This window comes from Pongo pygmaeus, chromosome 4 (assembly GCF_028885625.2).
Source record: "Pongo pygmaeus isolate AG05252 chromosome 4, NHGRI_mPonPyg2-v2.0_pri, whole genome shotgun sequence".
Taxonomy (NCBI): Eukaryota; Metazoa; Chordata; class Mammalia; order Primates; family Hominidae; genus Pongo; species Pongo pygmaeus.
The window spans coordinates 166,260,561-166,285,403 of NC_072377.2; the positions used below are offsets into that span (position 1 = coordinate 166,260,561).

General features: G+C 35.0%; 1 protein-coding gene across 3 annotated transcripts in view; it reads right to left on the reverse strand.

Moving 5' to 3' along the window:
• GABRB2 (gamma-aminobutyric acid type A receptor subunit beta2) overlaps positions 1-24,843 on the reverse strand; it is a 259,173-nt gene that overhangs the window by 46,474 nt on the left and 187,856 nt on the right. For all 3 annotated transcript variants that reach the window (XM_054489138.2, XM_054489135.2, XM_054489137.2), the window contains exon 7: positions 1,032-1,169. In XM_054489138.2, coding sequence (XP_054345113.1) covers positions 1,032-1,169 — 138 coding nt within the window. The remainder of the gene's footprint in view (positions 1-1,031; positions 1,170-24,843) is intronic.

A 24,843-nucleotide genomic window follows, 5' to 3' on the forward strand; every position in this document is an offset into this window, starting at 1 on the left:
AGGAAGTTCACATGATAAGTAGCTGGGAGAGGATATTCTCATTGTTTGGAAGAAAGCCTTGTTTAGTTTTTGGAGGGCTAGGCTAAGTGTCTGAATACGATAGTAAGAATATTCTAAGTAGGAACTCATTTCCATAGATTTTTAGGAATTCAGCTGACCTCAAACTTAGGAAAAGTTTCTGTTTGTTGTTGTTGTTTTAAAGTTAAAGGCATTGTATTTTTATCAAGTCACACAGCTTTTGCCTGAAGTGGTTTGTAGGCACAAAAAGTGTCTGACTTCTTAGCAGAAGGGCCATTACAGTATTAGTTATTTCTGTGCCTGTGGGGTTTATTTCAATAAGAAAAATATAAAGAAGGATACCCCTGTGGGTTTAATATTTTTTGCCTAAATGAGTGTCTAGCAAATGATTGCTTTCCTCAGCTTTATTGCTATAAAAATGCAAAAATTTTGCTGATGAAATCAAGTATGACCATATAAAATCTCCATGCTGGAAGGGTGAAGATGGCAAAGGCCTTGGGATAATCTTAACACCTGAAACAGCTTTTAGATCACATAGGAGGTAAAACTGTGTAAAGAAATTCTTATCCTTTGAAGAAAATGTGAATTCCTTCCATTGTCTTTGGAGAATTTCACGTGATCAGACTTGAATGAACTACAACTTGGGTCTCCCAATCATAATCATAATCAAGGGATTATGGTCAATTCTGTGGGATGTATAATGTTATAATGTTGGGGAACATCTCTGAGCCAGGTCTTTATTTCTCTTCCTGTATTCTTTCTAAAAATTAGTCGCTTCTCTGGCAAATGGGATACACAGAGATGATCCTCTCAGCTCTGCTGGGGTGGCCTCTGGAAAATAATAGTATGGGTCCCTAGTAGAACAATAGGCTTCATGGAAAACTGAGGGTTTTCAGTGGATTTGTCTTGTAAAGTCATTGTGCTTCCCTGGGACAGAACTCTAATATAAGTGAACATGTTTAACAAAATATGGTGAAGATTATTTTCCCTTAACACTTTTCCATGATACAAACCTGTAGAAAAAACAACCTTCTTGGTGATAAGTTTGTAATCTACAATAGAGAACTGTGGAAGTTCAATTTTCGTTACTCCTGTTACTGCATTATCATCGCCACGCCAGTAAAACTCAATGTCATCAGTTGTGTATCCATCTGTGAAAGGAAACATACACACGCACACACACAAATACAGAAAACAAAAAAAAAAACAGACAAAACAGAAAAAAATATCGTTTAGAAGATGACCTATATAAATAATATAAAGATATAGCTAAAGGCTGTTATGTGTTTGGTATCATACTAAACATTTCAAGTCTATTACTGTATTTAATCCTCATGACGATCTCATTAGGGTAGTATAATTAGGCCCATATTAGACTTACAAGAGCTTAGAGAAATTAACAGTATAGATTCTCTTGCAACTAGGAATAGTATAGTTGGGACTTAATAATAAAATAGGAATAGGTATAGTTGGGACTTAAACCCAGGTTTACCTGATTATGAATCCCATTCTATCAAACATTGTCACATCATCATATAACATTATCACATAACACTAGTTTTTACTTTATGAGAAGATAAAATAAGAGAACAATAATTTAAACTATTAGTATAATGATGATTATCAAATTCTCCCCAATATAAAATATATGAATTACAATATATTTGAATTTCAAGTCAGAAGAGAAGTGATTACGAAGAAGAATCATCTTTTCAATATTCATGTAGTTGATTTTCAAATTTGACTTTGTAGCATATTTAGTTTCAAAGAAAATCTTCCACAGAAAAACTCAAAACAACATTAACTCCAATCGCTTTGAGGAGTAGTTATAATTGTATAGTGTACATTGGACATGCACAGTGCATTTTGGAGGCATGCTTCCATTCATTCCACAACTATTTATTAAACACCTACTATGCATAACAGGGCACAGTTGCTGGGGATGAAAGTTTATATAACAAAGACATATTCTCTGTTATTAATGATACTCTCAATTCACAGGGTGGAGTACAATCTTAAGAAATGAGCACACATATAATCCTAGCTAGTAAGCAAACATATAACAGCAATGAATAAGCACATATTAGATTGTAAACAGTGCTATACAGGGAAGTATGCCATATAATCCAGTGAATATTAATAATATCTTACAAATTCACCCACCCTCCAAAAAAAAAAACCCAAATAAAAAGCATATGTCACACTCCATGTGAAGAGACATCACATTTATCTTTTCAAAGAACTTTTGCATCTGGATAGTTGATTTTCACAAGTCTGGGAGACAGGCAAGATGGATATTGCTCTGCCATTTCCAAAAACAACCCAATAAATTTAAAAGACTGCTTAAATTCTTTGCCTTTTGACATGTGACTAGTCAGTGTGACAGAGATGACAAGAATACCAATCCTTGACTCTTAGCCCCAGATGATTTTCAACGAACCACTTCTCTTCCCTCCAAAGAGAGGGAGTTCAATCTTTAAAATAAGGTAGAAAAAAATGTTTTTTTTCAAAGAACTAGGATACCTTCAGTTGGAGAATCTACATCAAACAGCACAGCTCAGGCTGTATGGTTTAGCTTTTCTAGAAATCTACAGTTCCCTTTATTCATAAGAGTAGCCATCTCTATCTGATGCAGAACTACAGTCTTTTGGAAGAGTTATAGAGCATTTGAACTTCTAATACCACAACCAAAGGCCTCCGGATATAGTTAATGATTTTTAAAAGGCTTCTTTACTTGCAAACACCACAAACTACATTGAAATCAAAATTGTAGAGTTTTAACTGATTATACGTCAGCAATATTTTACTAGTACTATCTAACATAGAGCCATCTGCTTTGCTAAAAATTCTTTTTTTATATAACTTTCTTTTCAAAGTAAATTTCGGGGCTAGGCACAGTGGCTCATGCCTGTAATCCTAGCACTTTGGGAGGCCAATGCAGGAGGATCACTTGAGGCCAGGAATTCAAACCATCCTGGGCAACATAGTAAGACCTTGTCTCTATGAAAAAATAATAAAAAATTAGCCAGGCATGGTGGTACATGCCTATAGTCCTATCTACTTGGGAGACTGAGGTGGGAGGATTAAGTTCAGGAATTTGAGGTTGAGGTGAGCTGTGATGGCACCACTGCACTCCAGCCTGGGTGACAGAGCAAGACTCTGCCTCTAAAAATATATAAATAAATACATAAAAGTAAATTTCAGACTCATGATTTCACATACATTCCAGGTATTAAGTGAATTGAACAGTAGGCAAATTCTCAGAAAAGAGCGCCTCGCTTCCGTATAAAATTCTCTACCCAATCCTGAGAAATGAGATGCCTATCCCATAGGATAACTGTACTTTTCCTATGATTTCAACTTTCCTAATATGGTGATAAAATACTCAGTCTGAGGCTCCATGTCAAATGTAATCCAATTTCTTATCAGTTCTTTATCCATATCTCTCAGTTATGAAATAGTTCAGAGACAATGACAATCCTACCTTTGATAAACCAGTTTAAAATAACAAAATGACTACAGCTCCTAGAATTGAACTAAGTACTCAGAAATGCACTGTAAAATTTTTTATTATATAAACATGAAAAAGGTTATTTATGAAAAAAGATGGTAATCATTTCCCATGAAGTTAGTCCTAACCAAGATTCTCCTTGGTTTTCCAAGATAGTAACTGGCAGCATGTTATAAAGTAGCAACTGCCATTTATTGCGTTAGTTGGTGGTATATACTAGGCACTTTGTTAACTAGACACCATCCCTTTCTACAGAGAGCTAAAGTCTCTACCTCAAGGACACTGGGTTTAAGATGCCCAAGAAACCAGTAGAGATTCTTATTTAGCTAATCAGGAATTGGCTTGGGGATCTGATTTTCTTTTTGATAAGGATTCCAGATAATTCTATTATAGGTGACACATAAAAACACTGAAAACCACTTGTCTAGCAAATGAAAAAGATAATGATAGCAATTAAAATAAATGCTGTTATTTATTGAGTGATGTTATTCGTTTTACTAGGAAGTCTATTAAGCGCTTCACTTTCATTATCTCATGTAATCTTCACAACAATCATTTTATAGGTGAACAGTATTTATACACATTATTTGAAATAATGAGCCCTGATACTGCAAGTTAGTTACTTTTGTCTTTATCTCATCATTGAGAAAACTAAGATTCAGAGAGATTAAGGACCTTGCTAAAAATCACACATCTGGCAAATGATAGAGTAAGGACTTGATGCCATATCTATGTGACTGACCTCAAAGAAAGCATTTTTTTCCACTGCATTCCCTGCCCCACCATTAGGACATAAAAAATACATGCTATGTTCAAGAAATGTCCATTTTTGTACAAACAAATGCAGCTATCTTCCAAAGAAGAGGAAAGAAAAATGAAACACTCAGTATTTCTTATATAAGGAACTAGGTCTAAACTAACAGAGTATATGTGGTCCTCCAGGTTTCTTTCCTCCTAATCTTCCTCAGTATTTACCTTCTTTTATCCATTGCTATAAATATTATAACAGAAGCTTACCTGTAGGCAGAGGAATGTGAATGTCTATAGCATTTCAACCAGGTTATATAAGAGATGCTGATTAGTTTTCCAACAGCAGAAACATTACTAGGAACTGCAAACTTTTGGCAAAATGACAGTGTTTGCTAGGCAACACCTCGTGTGAAGTAGGCACCCAGTAAACATTATTAAATTAATAAAACAATTATTTAATGCACATGTGACTTTGGGCTTGTGTTGGTTTATGTAAATGCTTTCTCTAGATGTTTATATATTGTAAAGGATCATGCACTGCATTTTTATTTCTGCCTCTTGCTCTTAGCATAGTGCTGGCACACAGTTGGCACTAAATAAACATTTTCTGAGTGAGTAAAGAAACACCCAACAAAGAGAACTCTTCAGAATAATTCGAGGTTCTTCACTATATATTTCTCCCTATGTATTAGTTCATCCTAAGTACTGCACATCTCTTTGTCTTCTGTTTCCCAACCTGTAAATTGCAACACTAATATAATAATAATGGCCACTTCATAGAGCTGTCAGGCAGAAAAATAAAGAAAAAAATGTAAAATGCTTAGTACAGCACGAGCAGATAATAACAAATATTTCAGTTGATAGTTATTCAAATAAGAATTATTAAAAATGAATGTAAAACATATTTTATGTCCCATTTTGTGGTTATTAAGTGAATACATACAATTTGCACAATGGAAAACATAGCTGTTCAACCACACTTACAGAACTCCTCAACGTTTTGGAAATTGCTAATAAGAAGTTTCAAAGTTATTTTGATGTTTTGGGTTTTGGAATCTGACACAATAAACAGCACACTGTATTTACTTCTGGCTACTGCCTGTCTTAGAAAATCAAATCCTCTTGACTTTATTTTAGGCTAACCAAGAATAGAAGATTGCAAATGGAAAGCAAATGTTGCTATTGCATCATTGGTTTCTGAAGACCAAAGAGCAATGAGCCCCATGACAGTTCCAGGGTGGTCAAGTTAAAAGCCAACTCAATATACTATGTAGGATGAGTTTAAAGCAGACCTCGTTTTCTTCTTTTCTTTGGATATTCTCTGGAGGAATACTTAGCAGTCTCTCAAAGTGATTAAAAACTAAAAGAAAACATATGCAAATATATATGACCTGACTTTTACAGCTTTCATAATAATGATGAGTAAAAAAAAAATTAGATTTCTTTAAAAAGATATCAGAAGGAAATGCACTGAAGCACTTCATTAATGTATTGCAAATTAAACTCATCATTTATATTTTATTCATGGGATTCCAGAAACTGAGTCATTAAATAATTTTGTATTGTTATCATCAAAAACATAAGACACATAATAATTCAGAGGGCCTATAAATAAACTAAAATACAAATTCACTGGCATTCACCTGAAGAAATTAAAGCAATATGAAATGTTACAAGCCTCTGATCAGGAAAAACAAATATAAAAATCTATAAAATATATATCTATAAGATACAAATGGTAGATATGCTCTCATTGAAACTGATAAAAACATGTATTATATGGGATCTAAGAAATAGAAATACCATTTTAAAACATTTACACAATAACTAAATATGATCTCACAATTGTGACATCTGATTATATAACATGGCATTTTAAAAAGTTATTTTCTCTCTTTACTGTCAATCTATAAATTTTGTTATCTACTAAGTCAATATTTCATTTTAGAATTGTTTTACTGTGCAAAAATTCTGAAACTGTGCCAAGATATTAAACAGCAGGAACCAATGAGAACATTTAGAAGAGGTGAATTAATGCCACTATTTATATTTTATTTTTTATATATATATATATAATTATTATTTTTTCCAGTGGGAAATTAAGGTGACTTATTGTTCTCTCATTACTTATTTAAACTTTGTTTCTCATTTGGATTGGTAAATATTCTAGGATTGTATCCAATATAACAATTGTCACATAGCAGTTTCTTTAATCTGTTAATTTTGTCATCATAACTAATTGGCAAATAATGAGAACTATGGGTCAATGTTATTGTGATAGTTCACACTAGTCATGGTGGTTTCAATCTTTTAAGAACCATCTTAATTAAAAGGTGCATAAATTTAATGTGTACATCACAGCATTTTATGTATACATCACAGCACTTTTTGAATAAAATACCTCATCATAAAATAATTTAACACATACCCTCCATTTGTATCTAAAATGTTGTATAGTTACTATTATTAGTCTGTAAATAACTATTAGTAAAACTTGATTTCTGTTCTGAGAAACACTAATCTGTAATGTGCTTCATGGAAAAGGGTTACGCAATCAATATATTTGGGAGTAACTACACATTTTGGCTCCCTATTATAGAGTCATAAAACATTTAAAACCATAGTTTAGGAAAACCTGCAATAAATCATCTGCTTAATTTTACTTACTTCTGGAATATTCCAAATTTATTTAACCATATACATTTTTTAGCATATAAAAATACCCTCCCTGGTATAATCATTCCATAAAATACTGGATTGCAATTATTCACACACTTTAGGGAAGCCATACACAGTGCTATTTATTTATGTCCCCTCAAAAGCCAGGTAAGCACTGGAGAAGACCCACAGTCTCTCAGAACCATATTCTGATTTTTAGTGGGTTAACCATTTTTTCCTCCAAAAATGTTTCCAGGAGAGAAAAAAGTTGCAATAACGTAGAGATAGAATTATCTTTTAATGGAGCAAGAGAGACAAATATTTCAGGGAAGCAGCATGATTGAATGTTCAGCCAGAAGGCAAGCATTCTTCTCATGACTAGCTTGAGTGACCATAATTAGAAGTCTGTCAGTCCACCATTAGAATGAAATCCACTCCATGCAGAGGCCTGTATGCTCTGCAAAGGCACAGGACTGAGTGCAGTCAATGCCAATTAGAGTCACTGGGATATTTCGAGAGGCAGAGACAGACACACACTTCTCAGTCATAACTCTTTCAACTCAATATCGAAAGTGTTCCAAAGACACTCTGAGTGATTGCTCTGACTCCTTAATTGCATCTTATTCTTCACTCTGCTCTTTAGATGAACTGCTAGACACACATTTTTTTGCTGTCAAATCATTTCTAGACCTCAAGTAGCTCAAAATAATCGACCTAGGATAGGTCAGGCTTGATTATCTAGTGGCGTCTTAGTAAGGACACCATCAAGTAAGTCATGGTCCAGCATTCATCCTTCATCAGAGATGACCTATTATTTTTTTGTGCATGTACGGTTTTTTGAATTCAAATCTTATGATGTAGGAGAATAGGAAATCATTAATAATCAAGTAAAATGTCAGATTGTGGGTTTTAAAGACCATATATCCATTAAAATATCAATGCAAAACTGTGTATTTTTTGCCTTTGTATGGGAGCAAGGTGATCTGGTGCCTGTTTCTACAAATTTGGCTCCACGATGTGTTTCTTAAATTTTCTTACTTATGTTTAGAGAGACTAAGCAATTAATCTACTGACCCAGGTAAAAGAAAGCAGTTAACAATATTAAACAAAATAGCCACAACAACAAAAATAATATATAGCAGCTACCAACTATAGAGCCCTATGTACCAGGCACTGCCTTAAGCTCTTTATAAGGTTCGTCTCTACAAAGAACTGAAGTGTTATCATTATCAGGATTCTTCCCCTTCATCTAACCTTGATTTGTCCATATGCATGGGCTTTAAGTCCTGAAGTAATATTGACAAGTCAGAAAACCTTTGGCATACAGAGTAGGCCAATGCTTCTTAAGCTAATGTGCACAGAAATCACTTGAAAATCTTGTGAAAATGCAGATTCTGATTTAATAGGTGAAACCCCAGATAGTGAAGTTCTGATAAACTCCCAGGTGATGCTGATGCTTTTTGTCCATGGACCATCCTTAGCATAGCAGGAGATTGGGAGATTTTTACTGAGCATAAGTCATTTGCCATGTGGTAAGTGTCAGGCAAGGAAAATCTTGTATCTAGCTGTATCCAAAGAAGAACAAGGTTTTTTCTGAACAAAGGTTTTCATAAGCTCCAGCATTAAAATATTTTTTCCTAGTTCTATTTCCTTTACAAGGAATAGGAGGAAACATTGCTGATGCTGTTTCTATTCAGGGGCCTGGTTTCCTCAAATAGTCTATAACCTACAATCACCAATAGCAGAAAATACAGAGATGGGGCTAGGTCCAAAATTTTTCTGCAAATTTGTAGTTACGCTAGTTTTATTTAAATATTTTGCCTTATTAGGCTAAGAATACTGCACTCTGGCATTGGATTTCTGCATCTTTTATTCATATTCTTCAATAGACTTGTCAGCAACCTTTTAGGGTTTCCGCCTTCCTCCAATTTATGCTACATATGCTGGTACTATTTGTTTTTTTTAAAAAAAGTTGATGGGAAACAACAGATGCTGGTGAGGCTGTGGAAAAATGGGAATGCTTTTACACCGATGGTTGGAGTGTAAATTAGATCAACCATTGTGGGAGACAGTGTGGCTATTTCTCAAGGATCTACAACCAGACATACCATTTGATCCAGCAATCCCATTACTGAGTATATACCCAAAAGATTATCAATCATTCTACTATAAAGACACATGAACACATATGTTTATTGCAGCACTGTACCCAATAGCAAAGACTTGGAACCAATCCAAATGCCAATCAATGGATAGACTGGAAAAAGAAAATGTGGCACATAGTACACCATGGAATATTATGCAGCCCTAAAAAAGATGAGTTCATGTCATTTGCAGGGGCATGGATGCAGCTGGAAACCATCATTCTGAGCAAACTAACACAGGAACAGAAAACCAAACACCACATGTTCTCACTCATAAGTGGAAGTTGAACAATGAGAACACATGGACACAGGGAAGGGAACATCACACATGGTGCTCTGTCGGGGCCTGGGGGCTAGGGGAGGGATAGCATTAGGAGAAATACCTAATGTAGATGACGGGTTGATGGGTGCAGCAAACCACCATGGCACGTGTATACCTATCTAACAAACCTGCATGTTCTGCACATGTATCACAGAACTTAAAATATAATTTAAAAAAAAGAAAAAAAATTTGATTGGTATACTTAATATTTGTGCACTTTGTATCTTATAGCGCAATAAAAATTTTAAAAGATGAAAAAGAAGTTGATGATCTATTTCTATGCTTTAAAAACCAAAACAGAATGCAAAAACAAAAACATAGAAAACTTCTTGATGGAAGTGAGAATTTCCCACTTCAATTCAACTTCAATGCAAATTCTTCAGCCATTCAAAACTCCATCATTGTAGCTTCTACCTGCAGCCTCATTTTCTATTATTCTTATTCTTTTTCCAAATCTCTCATCTTTTGCTCATACTCTTCAGTAATCTTCAGAACTCTTTTGACCTCAAGGTTCTGGTTCAAGTTATTTCAGTTACTTTAAATATTTTCCCCTTTCACATCAAATTTCTGCACCCTTTAAAGACACATTTCAACTTCCAACTTTCCCAAGACACTATCTTGTTTTCCCTAAGTTGGAATTGTTCTCTCTTTACTCCTCTAATATTTCCACAGCACTCTAGTTGAATTTCTACTAGTGTGGTTCTCACATCCACTTTTGCATTAGAGGATTTGTGGATGTGTTGGATAGTCTTCCCCTCTAGACTATCTTTCAAGAGGGTGAAGAACCATGTCCGGTCCTTCTCTGTAGCTCTTTTCCTTCTTAATACAGGTCTTAATTCAGAGTGGCACTCACACAAGTTTGCTGAACTGAACTGTCAACTTGCTAATCCTTTTACTTGTGGCTCCTCAGATCCCCCTCTGAGAATATAGTGATGAACAGATGTCATTCACAGAATTGCAAGGTAGTCGGATTGCAATCCTAAGCGTCATTAGTGGCTTGGGATATGGAATATCCACGCGCTTGTCTCAGAGTATCAGAGTCATCAAAAGAAAGGCAATGCTGCCAGTACCTGTTTATAAAAGGTAGCTACCAAGTTGGAGTAAAGGCCTCTGTGTTGAGGGAAACTTCTTGATGTTGCTGACTTTTAATTCGTATTTTCATTCCTAAGTTGAAGAAAAGCTTCCTTTGAATGGCCATGACCCTCTGATAATGACTTTCTCTGGCCTGATAGATTTTGGAAACCACTCTGCCACAATTGTCTCCAGAAGGAGCTAATAGCTACAGCTCAAATGGAATAATGTTCCCTGGCGAAAAGTGGATATAGTCACACAGAAGAGTTTGTTAACTCAAAAGTGATAATGGAAGATGTTTAAATTAACAAGGCCAATTGAATGGTCCAGGTGATATGCACAAATGTGCAATAAAGTGTCATCAGCTGTTACACCAACATATCTGCTTTCTAATAAGAGGTAACAGAGAAAGTAAAGTCCTAGCTGAATGATGTAGGAACTGGTCTGGGTCTCTCCATCTTAACCCATTCTTTTGTACATCTTCACTGGGATAGGGGTCAGCTGAAGACTTGCTTATTTAAGGAATTGCAGGCAGGATGCTCCTGAAGATAAACTTTGGGTCTAAAAGAGTTATTAGTCTGTAATATGGACTGTTAGCATGTATCTTGACTAATAAGACAAATTTTCATACTGTCCCTAAACTCTAGATATGAACCCTTATCTGTGCTATCCTCTCTTAGCACTTAGTAAATTTAATTGAAATTATCTGGTAAGGATTTTATCTTTTTTACTCAACTATGAGTTTTTATTTAAACAGAGATCATTTGTTCTTTAAATTTGTAACCATGGCTTGGAACAGAAAGGAGGCAAATATCAGCTATTTAGTACATATTTACTGAGATAGACTGAACTTGTGTTAGGAGAAAGGGCTCATGTAAATAGCAAGAAAGAGACTTTGGAGGTGGACAGCAAGCCTGCTGCTCATGCAGACATATATGCACAGTTAAACATGGCATTGCTATTTTGTCTAGGAGAGTCAGTTCAATGAATTGATCTAGAGCATGAGCTTTTTAAATGGCCACTAGCTAATATTTCTAAAGCATTTCTTCTGTGAAGCCAAGTACTTTACATGCATTGCCTCATCTAATCGTTAATAGAATCCTTTACTGGAGAAACTTTTTTTTCTCATTTTACAGATGAAGAATGTGCAAGTTAAAAAGGTTAAGTGACTTGTCCAAATGCCAGAAATGACGATTGAACTCAATCTGCTTTAACACTGAAATTCAGTCCCATAGTCACTACATTTAACACTTGACACTATTATTCAAAGCCATATTTTTGAATTATTTTGTAAAATTACAAAAAAATCTGTAATTATGTACACTCTACTTTGTAATGTGACTTTGTAGCTCCCCACATGCAGAGGTAGAGTATTTCCCCACGCCTTGAATGTGAGCTGCCCTTGCTACTTGCTTTAATCAAAAACAGTATCCTTGGGCCAGGTCTAAACTTATGCTGCAAACATGCCTTGGATAGCCTGCAGTATGATGAGGGCCATGTGACTCAGTTACCTTCATCATGGCAGCCAGCCAGACAGTCTTCAGCCCACCTGTGTGAGGACCACAGATGCATATGTGAGCCCAGCTAAAATCAGCTGGGCCTGGCTTGGATTGGCAGAACCTCCCAGCTGACCTGCCTTCTGAGTGACAATAAATGTTTTTTGTTTTAATCTACTAGGTTTTGGGTTAGATTAAAAAGTAGCAAAATCTAATGGAGAATGCTGGGTTCTGTAGAAAACAGAAAACAAACCATTTTTTCCCCATTCATTGAATGATTTATACATCTTTACTTCCAGGATGACATTCATAATCACAGCTGGACATTGCTAAAGGGAATTTCCAACTATTTTATGAATATTATAGGTTAAGCCATATGACATAACATAAATCAGAAGACCTACCTAGGTTCCTGTCCCCGCCCTGCTATACATGAGCTGTAGAATTTTGAGCAAATCATATACTCTTTATAGAGCTCAGTTTCTATATCTGAAAAAAAATTGTTATTCTAAAACAGCAATTCTCAAATTTTTGGTCTTAGAACCTCTTTATACTGCAACATTATTAAGGATTACAAAATAATTTTGTTTATGTGGGTTATAGCACTTCATACTTACCATGTTAGGAATTAAAACATAAATTTAAAAATTTCATTAATTAATTGAAACCAACAAAAATGATCCTATTATCTAATGAATATAAATAACATTTTATGAAGAATAATATTTTCCAAAACAAAAGAAAATTAAGAAGACTATATTGTTGTAAATTTCTGTAAATCTCCTTAATGTTAATGATTAACAGAAGATAGTTGGATTCTCACATTTGCTTCTACATTTATTTTTGAAATACCTTATTTCATTTAGCTCCTGGAAAACATGACTGTACATTGTGAAAAAATGAAAGTGAATAAGGCAAGTCAAGTCTTGGTTTTGTTATGAAGAAAGTGTTGACCTCAAGGACATATCAAAAGGGTCTCTGAAACCCCCAAGTGTCTCTGTACCAAACTTTGAGAATCACAGTTCCAAAGGATCTGTAATCTAAAATCCTATGATTTAATTAAAATTATAAACAATTCATTAAAATTTTAATTATTAAAAGTTACCAAAAACTAGCCAACTTGTCTTCCTCTGTAGTAGAAGCAAACATAATTCACCTTTGAATAGCTAGGGATTTAAAGGTCATTGTTATGTTTTAGACTAAATTAATATAAATATATATTTGAAAACTTTTAAATTTAATGTAACTCATTTGGTTATCCTTTGATGAAGTGGAGCTTGTATATTTTAAAAAGGAAACTAATGCATTTGTATATAATTGATGCTATTGTTCATTCATATCAGACTATCAACCTACTGAAAGTCCAACGTATGTGAATAAGGGAATTGCCAACTCTCTTCATATGCCCCTTAGATACCTATGCAAATTAATCCACACAAACAAGACTCTGAAAGTGACTTCATTAGTGCCGGCCAAGAAGTTACCATTTGGGGCTTCTCGCATAGAATAAAACATTTTCATCTCAAAAAACAGTTATGCAGAAAATAGCTCAAGTAATACAAAAAGCCTTAACCAATATTTATGCAAATCTGTTCTTTTCTAAACTACCAATTATATTCCTGGCTTCAGGAAAAAAAATTCTTTAAATAAACTTAAAAAAAACCCAAAACAAAATACAGGACCTATAAGAGATATTAAATGATTATTAAGATACTGAAAATTAAATAACTGCCATTTATTAAAGAATCACCAAAACCCAAATTCAGTCAAGATAAATGCAACATCCTTAGGTATTTATAGTTCTCATATTCAAGTTGAATATGGAATTAGTATGCTGTGGTGATTTGAAAGATATGTACACAAATTCTTTGATAGTCCACAAATGGTGAAGCTTAATTCCCCTCCCCTGGAGGGTAGGCTGTATTTATTGATGCACTTCTGAAAAACAGAATACAAGGGAGGTGGTGCGGTGTTCCTTCTGAGATTAGGTTATAAAAAGATTGAAGGTTCTGTCCAGGATTTCCTTGCAGCCTTTTTCTGTCATTCTGATTTCTTGCTCTTCCATGTTGTAAACTGCCCCACGGAGAGACACGCATGGTGGGAAACTGAGGGAGCTCTCCAGATAACAGTCAGAAGAACTGATGCCCTTTTCCAACAGCCTGCAGGAAACTTAAGCTTGCCACAACTGCTTAAGTGGGCTTGAAAGAAGAGCCTTTCCTCTTTGGGCTTTCAAATGAGACCACAGCCCCAGAAAACAGCTTGATGGCAACTTCATGAGAGACCTTGAGCCGGAATTCTCTAGCTAAGCCAATCCTTATTTTTGATCCTCAAAAGTTATAAAATAAGAAATGTCTGTTTTAAGCTGTTAAGCTTTAGGGCAATTTGATAATCAGAAGTAAATAAATAGCAAACCTTTTCATAATAAAAACTCTTAGCAAATTAGGTATAGAAGGAATGTAGTCAGAACAATAACGGCTGTCAATGACAAACCCACAGCTAACATTCTACTTAATGGAGAAAAGTTTAAAGCTTTTACGCTAGATCAGGAATAAGACAAGGAAGTCCACTCTTGTCCCTTCTATTCAACTGGAAGTCATAGAACAATTAGGCAAGAGAATATAAAAGCCATCCACATTAGAAAGGAAGAAGTTAAATTGTCCCAGTTTGCAGATGATATGATATATACAGAAAATCCAAAAGGTACAACCAAAAATTTTTTACAGCTAATAAACAAATTCAATAAAGACTTAAGAGATAAAATCAGCATAAAAATCAGTAAAGTTTCTGTACACTAACAACAAAGTAACCAAAAAAGTAATCAATAAAACAATTCAATTTACAATAGCTAAAAAATAAAATTAAGAATAAATTAAACCAAAGAGGTTAAAGACCTGTACACAGAAAGCTATAAAACACTCATAAAATACATCGGAGATAATACAAAGAAATGAAAAGATAGCACATTTTGATGTTTAATATTGAGTGTCAACCTGACTGGATTGAAGGATGTTCCTGAAGGCATCTGTGAGGGTGTTGCCAAAGGAGATTAACATTTGAGTCAGTAGACTGGGAGAAGCAGACCCACCCTCAATCTGGGTGGGCACCATCTAATTAGCTGCCAGTGCAGCCAGGATAAAAGCAGGCAGAGGAACATGGAAGGACTAGAATGACTAAGTCTTCTGGTCTCAATCTTTCTCCCATGCTCAATGCTTCCTGCCCTCGAACATCAGACTCCAAGTTCTTCAGCTTCTGGACTCTTGGACTTACACCAGTGACTTTCCAGGGGGTCTCGGGCCTTTGGTCACAGACTGAGGGCTGCACTATTGGCTTCCCTACTTTTGAAATTTGGGGACTGGCTTCCTGGCTTCTCAGCTTGCAGACGGCCTACTGTGGGACTTCACCTTGTGATCATGTGAGTCAATTCTCCCAATAAAGTCCCTTTCATATATTCATCTATCCCATTAGTTCTGTCCCTTTAGAGAATACACACATGTTCATGAGTTGGAAGAATTCAAATTATTAAAATATTCATATTACACATTAAATGCATTCCTTATAAAAATTCCAATGATATTTTTCCAGAAATAGAAGTAACAATCCTAAAGTTCATAGGAAATTACAAAAGACTTTGAATAAACAAAGCAATTTTGAAGAAAAAAGAGCAAAGCTGGAGGCACTATACTACCTGACTTCAAAATATATTACAAAGCTATAGTAATCAAAATAGCATGGTACTGGCATAAAAACAAACACATAGACAAATGGAACAGAATAAGGATCCCAGAAATAAATTCACATATTTATAGTCAATTGATTTTTAACAATGATGCCAAGAACACATAATGGGGAAGGACAATCTCTTCAATAAATCGCATTGGAACAACCAGTTATGCATATGCAGAAGAATGAAATTAAAATCCTCGTTACATGCCAGATACAAAAATCTATTCAAAATGGACTAAAGACTTAAATGTAAGACCTAAAAATGTAAAACTACTAGAAGAAAACAAAGGGGGAAAAGCTCCATGACATTTGTCTGGGCAATAATTTTTGGAGCTATTACCCAGAAAGCACAGGCAACAAAAGCAAAAACATACAAAAGGGGAATACATCTAATTAAAAGGCTTCTGCATAGCAAAAGAAACAATCAACAGATTGAAGAGATAACCTACAGAATAGGAGAATGTATTTGCACACCATACTTCTAATAAGGGGTTAATGTCCAAAATATATAAGGAACTCAAACAACTCGATAGCAAGAAAATAAATAATCCAATTAAAAAATGGGCATATAATCTAAATAGACATTTCTTAAAAGAAGACATACAAATGGCAAACAGGTATATAAAAATATGCTCAGTCTCACTAATCATCAGAGAAATGCAAATTAAAACCACAGTGAGATATCACTTCACGCCTGTTAGGATAGCTATTATCAACAAGACAAAAGATATGTATTGGTGAAGATGTGGAGAAAACGGGACCCTTATATACCACTGGCAAGAATGTAAATTTAATATAGCCTCTGGCAAACAGTATAGAAGTTCTTCAAAAACTTAAAAATAGAACTACCATATATATGACCCAGTGATTGCACTACTGGGTATATATCAAAAGGAATTGAAATTAGTATGACAACAAAATACCCATACTCCCATGTTCACTGAAATACTATTTATAATAGCCAAGATATAAAATGAACCTGTGTCCATTAATGGATAAGTGTATAAAGAAAATTTGGTATATATACCCAGTGAAATACTACTCAGGGTTAAAAAGACAAAAAAAAAAAATCCTGTCATTTGCGACAACATGAATGAAACTAGAGGACATTATGTTAAGTGAAATAAGCCAAGAACAGAAAGACAAATATTGCATAATTTCAATTATATGTGGAATCTAAAAAGTTGAACTCATCTAAGTAGAGAGTAGAATGATGGTTACCACAGGCTGGCAGGAGTGGGACTGGGGAGATGGTAATCAAAGGTTAAAAAATTTCAGTTAGATAGGAGAGATAAATTCAAAAGATCTATTGTCCCACATTGTGGCTATAGTTAATAACAAAGTATTTTATGCTTGAAAATTGCTGAGAATAGATTTTATGTGTTCTCGTTGCAAAAAATAAGTGTGTAAGGTAATGTATATGTTAATTAGCTTGAGCTTGTCTATTCTACTATGTGTACATATTTCAAACCTTCATGCTGTACATAATAATTTTATATATATACAATTTTTGTCAAGTAAAATTAATAAATAAAAAAACTAATAAACCTGTTATCTTGGAAATGGCTACACAGTCTTAGTAGAACAAACACAATTTTTGGAATCAGGTAGATTTCCATTCAAATTCTTCCTACTTTCTACTAAGTCACTAAAGCCTAACTACTGTAAAAAAGCCAACGATACTGCTTATATTTTCCATGTTGTTCTAAGAACTATAGAAAATACCTGCAAATCAATTAGAACACTGTCTTAATGATTACTGGCTATTATTATTCTGATTACTTATATTTATAGCTAAGGCAAAATATTTATTTTTAATTTTAGATAGTTTAACAATTAAGCTTCCAATACAACTTTTGGCTTCAGTTCAAATTAGAAAATAGTTGTTTATTTCTTATGCACAAGCTACTAAGTGCTCACTCAGGGATTTGGAATTGGGCAAGCACTTAATCTGCATTGTCAGTGAATACTAAGCACATTAAAAATATCTGATAGAGTAATATACCTCCTGTTGCAGGACTGGACAGAGTAGTAAAGGAAGGAGTACCTTGACCACTACCTTCCCAAACTTGGTAAATCAGTTGAGAATGGGGAAGCCCCTTCCTTCCACATTGGTTATTGACAGATACAGGAACATTGCTCTTATCCTAACCTAAAGGTAATTAGGTCAGTGATTTCAAGCTGATAAATATCAAAAGCAAGCTCATAATTTCAAGATGATGAGGTATTTAGGTGAGGTGTGCAAGCTGTTACTGGCCTCCTGAATTGTAGCTCTAGTACTTACAACTTGAATCTGTAACCCAGCTTGTCTAAGACAAGTTGCCTAAACGTCTAAAAATAATTAAGGCAGTATATTTGATTTGGTAGCAGATAAGTCCAATGTACATGGTGTCTTTGTGCTGACCCTGCCAATCTAAATCAACTGTTTTTATTAGTAGTTTTCTATATAAAATGGATATTCTTAAGGATCCAACATTAAAGCAAACTAGCTACAGTGATTTAATAAAGCAAAACAAAAAACCTAAAGTACTAAAAGTTATTTCTTTAGTCCCCAAGGATTGTGCAGTTGCAGATAATAGTGCAATTTTTTGACTGGAGCAAAACTCAATTGATTTTCAGATCAAAGGGGCAGTTTTCTCCAAGCTACATTATCTTTATAGAGCTATGGTTTTACACACAAATGGTTTCTACGATGAGAGAGAAAAGTAAAAGACTAATATTACCAACATAGCAAATTGGTATTTAAGAGAGTAGCACTAAGACTTAGTGGATGATTTTCCTCTACAGGGTCCTCAGATTTTACTGGGCCACCAAATCACCTATAGAACCTGCTAAATATGCCTAGTCCTGGGTCTAACTGTGTAGGCCTGAGGTTGGACCTAGGAGGCTACATATTTAATAAACGTACTAGCTGATTCTGATACAAGGACCACACCTCTATGCATAGAGTGAAACTCTGCTCTAAAGTTTGAACCATTCCTTAAAATAAATCAAGAATGTCCTATTTATATATACATGCATATATTTATATATTCTTAGATATGGGGTATCCTGGGACTATGAGACTCTCTAATATTTAAATCTATATCTAAGAGAATGAATAACAGATGTATCTGCAAATGTGACACAACCGCATCCCAAAAGAAAACTCTAGCAACTTCTATGGGCTCTACCTCCAAAATATATTAATCAAATTCTCCTTATCTCCCCCAGCTAATATCACAGACCATGACTACATCATCTCATGCTGGGGAAACTGATATAGATGCCTAATTGGTTTGCCTGCTTCCACTTTTATCCCGTTACAATCTGTGGTGGGAAGTGAGCTTAAAAAACAGCAACAAACAAACAAACAAAACACTAACTATGGCACCTTGCTCAAAATCTTTGAAAGGCTTCCCATTTTATCATATAAATAAAACAAACCTTTTTACACGATCTGACTGTGTTCCTGCCCACCTCTTTGAAGTCATCTATTAAGACTAATGCAAAAAAATTATTACTTTTGTAATTAAAAGTAATTACTTTTTGCAATTGCTTTTAGTTGCAAAAACTGCAATTACTTTTGTACCATCCTAATATTACTACTTTTTCCCCTGCTGTTTAAGCCAAACTATACTGGCCCTCTCTTTTCTCTTTAAACACAAATAGCTCATTTTTGTCTCTTAGCACTTCCCTTGTATTCCCTTCATGAAGATCTCTACATGGATGTTTCTTAATCCTCATTCAGGCTTTAGTTTCAATGAACTCCTCATAAAGCCTGACTTCTCTGTCTTATACTAAGATGTCACCCAGGTCCCCTATAATAATTGCTTTTTATAATATTTCCTTGGTTGATTTTCTTTATAGTTGATCATTCAGAAATAATATTCTCTACTAATTAATTCCATTATCTGTCTCCCTGAACTAGAATATAAATTCCTAGAGGGTAAAAATGTGTCTATTTTGTTCACTGTGACATATATATAATATATAGACAATATATAAAATATATGTTATATAAAAATACATTAAATATATAACATATGGTATATACGATATATACATATAACAATATATAATGATGTCATAACAATTGTCACAGTTGTGTATATATAACATATATACATACATATGTATATAACACACACATATATAACACCTATACACATACATATATGTATGCACATTGTATATACATATCAAATGTCATAGGCATTGCATATATATAACATCTGTGACATTGTTTGGAGGACAGTAGGTGCCTCATAACTGTTTTTGAATAAATAAGCTCTACTGATTAACATTTATACAATAGAAAAAATTGGTCTCTTTATCTGCTATGTGTTCAAAGTAAACCATAAACATCTTCAGTAGGTATGTAGTTAAAAATCTATCAGATTAGTAACTGATTAAAAAAAGGATCTGACTCAAACCATGTCAAACATATATACACAGATAGAAAGTTATTCTGATGGTTCTTTATTTAGATGGAAGCTTTGCCATTTTGCAATATGTATAGGAGTGTTTGAAGGTTTATTTAGTATCCAACCTACAGAAGAATAGGTCTTCTCAGTTTATTATTCATGCAAAAGGTTTTTATTTATACCAGAAAAAATATCTTACTCAAGAACCAACTTTATTTATTAATTTGCTGACATACCAACTTTAGTTCTCATTCCTTTTCTGCTCTCAACCTCAAGTTTCTCCAACATTAGAGGGCACGGGGTGGATATGTGCTTTTAGAAAATAAAAGGAGCAAGGATGAGGTAATTTAAATTGAAAACAGAATTTAGAGCCAATGACATACACATGAATAGGATCATGTGAAGGCAACAGTAAACTAATGTTTTGTGACTTTTTCAGATGTACAAACTTACCAAAATTTAAGCAAATAGTAACTTGAATAGGCTAACTAGACAATGTGTTTTAAGATGTATTATAGTAAGAAACCACCAGAATAATTCCATTATTTTTTAAGTAGCAACATTATCTCCAAGGCCCTATGTGGTTTGAATCTGCCCGTCTGTCTTTGTAATTTCTGCTAGAAATACGGCACGTTAAAAAGGATGACTATAGCGGATAAATTCAGGTTTCTCTGCCCATCCAGAGCCAACCTTATTGGGCACTGCTCCTCTCCATAGTCCCTGATGAACCAAGGACTATGTCCTCATGTTTGGCATGGCTAATTTTCCCTGGGTGGACAACTGTTTTAGGCTGTATCAATCATATTCTTTTCTTAAAAATGTGGACTCAAAATATTGAGAGAGTGAGTCAGTTCATTCATCAGTAGAATATGAAAAGGTCATGGTTTGGAAAGGGCGGAGAGGATAGCAACAGAGAGAACATAGCTGCCTATGAGAAAGTGGAGGAAGTCAATACACAGTGGCAGAACAATGAATCGCAGGTGCCATGGAAAACGTGCACAGGGCTTCTGAGCAAACCAGAGACACAGAGAAAGAAACACAGAGAGGCACTCTTTGTTCCTGAAGCCTGCTTTAGGTCCTAGTGCTCAAAGAACCCTGGATATTTTTGGAATACTGGATTTTCCCAAATCTTGGGCATCCTATTCTGGGATGTGTCTGAGATTGCTTGTTGTGTTCCTATTCAATAAATATTTATTTAGTGCATCCTATGTGCCAGGCACTGCTCTTGGCACTTATGGCACATTGGTTGAAACAAAAACAAAAACCACAGATTAAAAATATCTGCCCTCATTGAAAATACATTTTAGCAGGGGGAGATGGGCTATGGATAACAGGAGTAACAAATAGGTGAATTACATACTATGAAAATAATATGAGTTATAGGTGCTTTGGACAAATGAAAAAGTAGAGCAAGCTGAGAAGTATCTGTTGTCTTGGGAAGACACTGAAGTTGCAATTTTAAGCAGGACCATCAGTGAGGGCCTCACTGGCAAGCTGACATAAATGAACAAAGACTTAAAATGGATGAAGGCCTCAGTTATAATCCTATCTATAGAAGAGCATCCCAGGTAGAGAGGGCAGCCAGTGCAAAGGACCAAAGCCAGGAAAATGTGTGGTATATTGGAGAGGCAATGAGAAATCCAGCATGGCTGGAACAGAATGTGCAATGGGAACGAGTAGAAAATGAGGTCAGAAAAGTGCAGTGTTGGGAGTCACATAATACTCAGTCTTATAGGCTATTGTTTGGAATTTGAGTGAGAGTTTTCACTATTCTGAGTGAGAGTTTTGAGTAAAAAAAAAATGATATGATCTGGCCTGTGTGTTAAGAGAATTATTCTAAGCTTCTTTGTTGGGAATGTTCTACACTGGGTTGGTAAAAACTGAAGAAGGGAAACCAGTTAGAAGGCTCTTGTAGTAACCCAAATAAACCCAAATAAGAGATAATGGTAGCTTAGAGCAAGGTGGAAACTAAAGAAATGATGAGAAGTGATGGAATTTTATAAATATTTTGAAGATCCAGCTAATAGGATCTTCAAAATATTACAAGTGGGATATACGGAAGAGAGAGTGGACAATTACGACCTCAAGGTTCCTGATTTGAGCAAATGGAAGGTTGAAGTTGGCATCGAGAAAGATAGGGAAGGTTGCATGCATTACAGGTTTTAGAAGGACACAGGAGTGAAGTTTTGAACATACAAATTTGAATACACAAAGCTTGGCATTTAAGAGAGAAGCCTGATTGGAGACAAATATTTCAGTGCAATCAGCATACTGATGATATTTAAAGCCATGCAACTTATGAGAAATTCCAAAGAAATGAATGCAGATTAAGAAGAAGACCAAGAATTAAGCCCTGATGTCTTGTATTAAGAATTCAGATTGATGAAAAGGAAACCATAAAGAAACCGCTGAGAAAAAATTATAAGTAAGGTAAGAAGGAAACCTAGTAAGAGTATGGTCAATAAAATCAAAGGACAAAATGTATTAAGGAGTGGAGGCTAAGGAACAGTTTCAAATGCTTCTGCTAAAACAGATCATGCAAGATAACACCTGGATTGTCCATTTAAGTTAGCAATGTGGAGGTCACTGGCAACCATAATGAACACAATTTGGGTGTCATGGTGGAAGGGAAAGGCATACTGGAATAGTTTTTTGTTAAAATAGAGACTAGGTGACTAAAGTAATTTTGCTAAAAAAAAAAGCGGTGGGAATAAGTGGCATGGTAGCTAGCAGGTTCATTGGGGAAAATTAATTTTTTTGAAGTTAGAAGAAATAACAACATGTTTCTAATATTGTCAGTACAGAAGTAAAAAAAATGATGGTGTGGAAAAGAGAGGGTGAATGGCTGGCGCCATCCCCTTGAGTAGGCAAGATGGAGGGATTATATTTAGATGGAAGCATGAGAACAGCAGGGACAAGGCAGAGCATGTGGGTGTGGATTCTGGTAGGTGGGTAGAGGTAGTGGTGGGAGTATTCAATGCTCTTATATGACGATTCAGTTTTCTTAGTGAGGTGGGAAGCAAGGTCATTAGCTGAGAGTGAGAATGCAGAAGGAGGTGTTGAGAAAGTTAGGAGAGAGGGGAGAAGGTATGAAGTAGTTGTTAAGGACAGAGGGAGAATGAATGGGACAGGCAGGTAAAATGTTATTTTCCAGCAACGTCCAAGGCCTAGGGGGTTAGTGGTCATGAATTTAAAGTGTGAGCAGTCACTGTCCTTTACTTTAGTGAGTTTAAGTGGGCTTTTTCTTCGCATCCAAAAAGCCTTGACCAGAATATAAAATTGCATGGAAACAGCTTTGCCTCCTTGAAAATCTGTGGGTGGCAACTTTTTATTTTGATGTCTTAGTGATGAAAATCTAGGGCACCATTATGTGTGACTGTCTTTTTTTGCGTTGGCAGAGAGGGGGAAAAAACAAAAAAAACCCCAAACTCATCCAAGCATCTAAGCACACTTAGTCTGAACGGTTAATATTTCATGTGTAAAATGTACTAGAAAAAAATATACGTATTAAAAACTCAAAAAGATGATTATTTGCTATTTTTTCTCACCTATGTCATTTTCTTGTCCTTCACTATTATGTAGAGTTGACATAGTTTTAAGACTTCCATAAAACAACACTGATTAACTTCTATAAACCTAAGTTTTTTCCATTGTTTAAACAGCATTTTTAGCTAAGTTTGAAATGTAATACCTTTCAAGAGCACAAGATTGCATCTTGCACACACACACATACACACACACACACACACACACACACAGAGATTGCTCATGAAGGCACAGGAAGGCATAAGATTTCTTTCCCTCAGGGTATAAGGATGGCAGTAGGATAGGTACGCTTTTACCATAATATTGGTGATGATAATACATGATAACAAGAAGACTATTTTTAAAACTTTACCATTTGCCAAACACTATAAAATGTTCTAACTTACGTCTTTTTTTTTTACTTTCTTTTACTTTTTTATTTCAATATGAATTATTTTTATCCCCTCTCTGATTTATAAACTGTTGATAACTGGGATTTTTATTAGGCTAGAAAAGCACTACAGATGAAAGATCAATGAGTAAGTAATTAACTCATGTTATACTTTGTCTTTAAAAAATGGAGGCCGGGTGCGGTGGCTCACGCCTATAATCCCAGCACTTTGGGAGGCTGAGGCAGGTGGATCACGAGGTCGAGAGATCAAGACCACGCTGGCCAACATGGTGAAACGCCGTGTGTATGGTGGCAGGCACCTGTAGTCCCAGCTACTCAGGAAGCTGAGGCAGGAGAATCACTTGAACCCCAGAGGTGGAGGTTGTGCAGCAAGCCAAGATTGTGCCACTGCACTACAGCCTGGTGACACAGCGAGACTCCATCTCAAAAAAAAAAAAAATGTAAAAAGATTATGTGTTTCATAGAGCAGGCTACTGAAAAGACCTTGCAAATGACAGTCCTGTAGCACCGGACACTCCTGTTACCTAGGTTGTAATCTGTAACTATTATTTTCCATTAAAAGCAACAATGGCTCTTTAGAAAAAAAAATGACTGATTCCCAGTCTGGGATAGGAAGAGTACAGGATGAGCTTAGAATATTTTATCATATTAGAAAGCAAGGAAGAAAACAAAGAACACTAGGTTTGTATCCAAGAAGGTTCAGATGTTGATGTAAAGAGGTTCCCAAGAGGCAAAAATAAGGGGATAATTTGGATATCAATAAAAATGGCATCTGCATGGATCAAAATACTTGTAATATGTTTATTT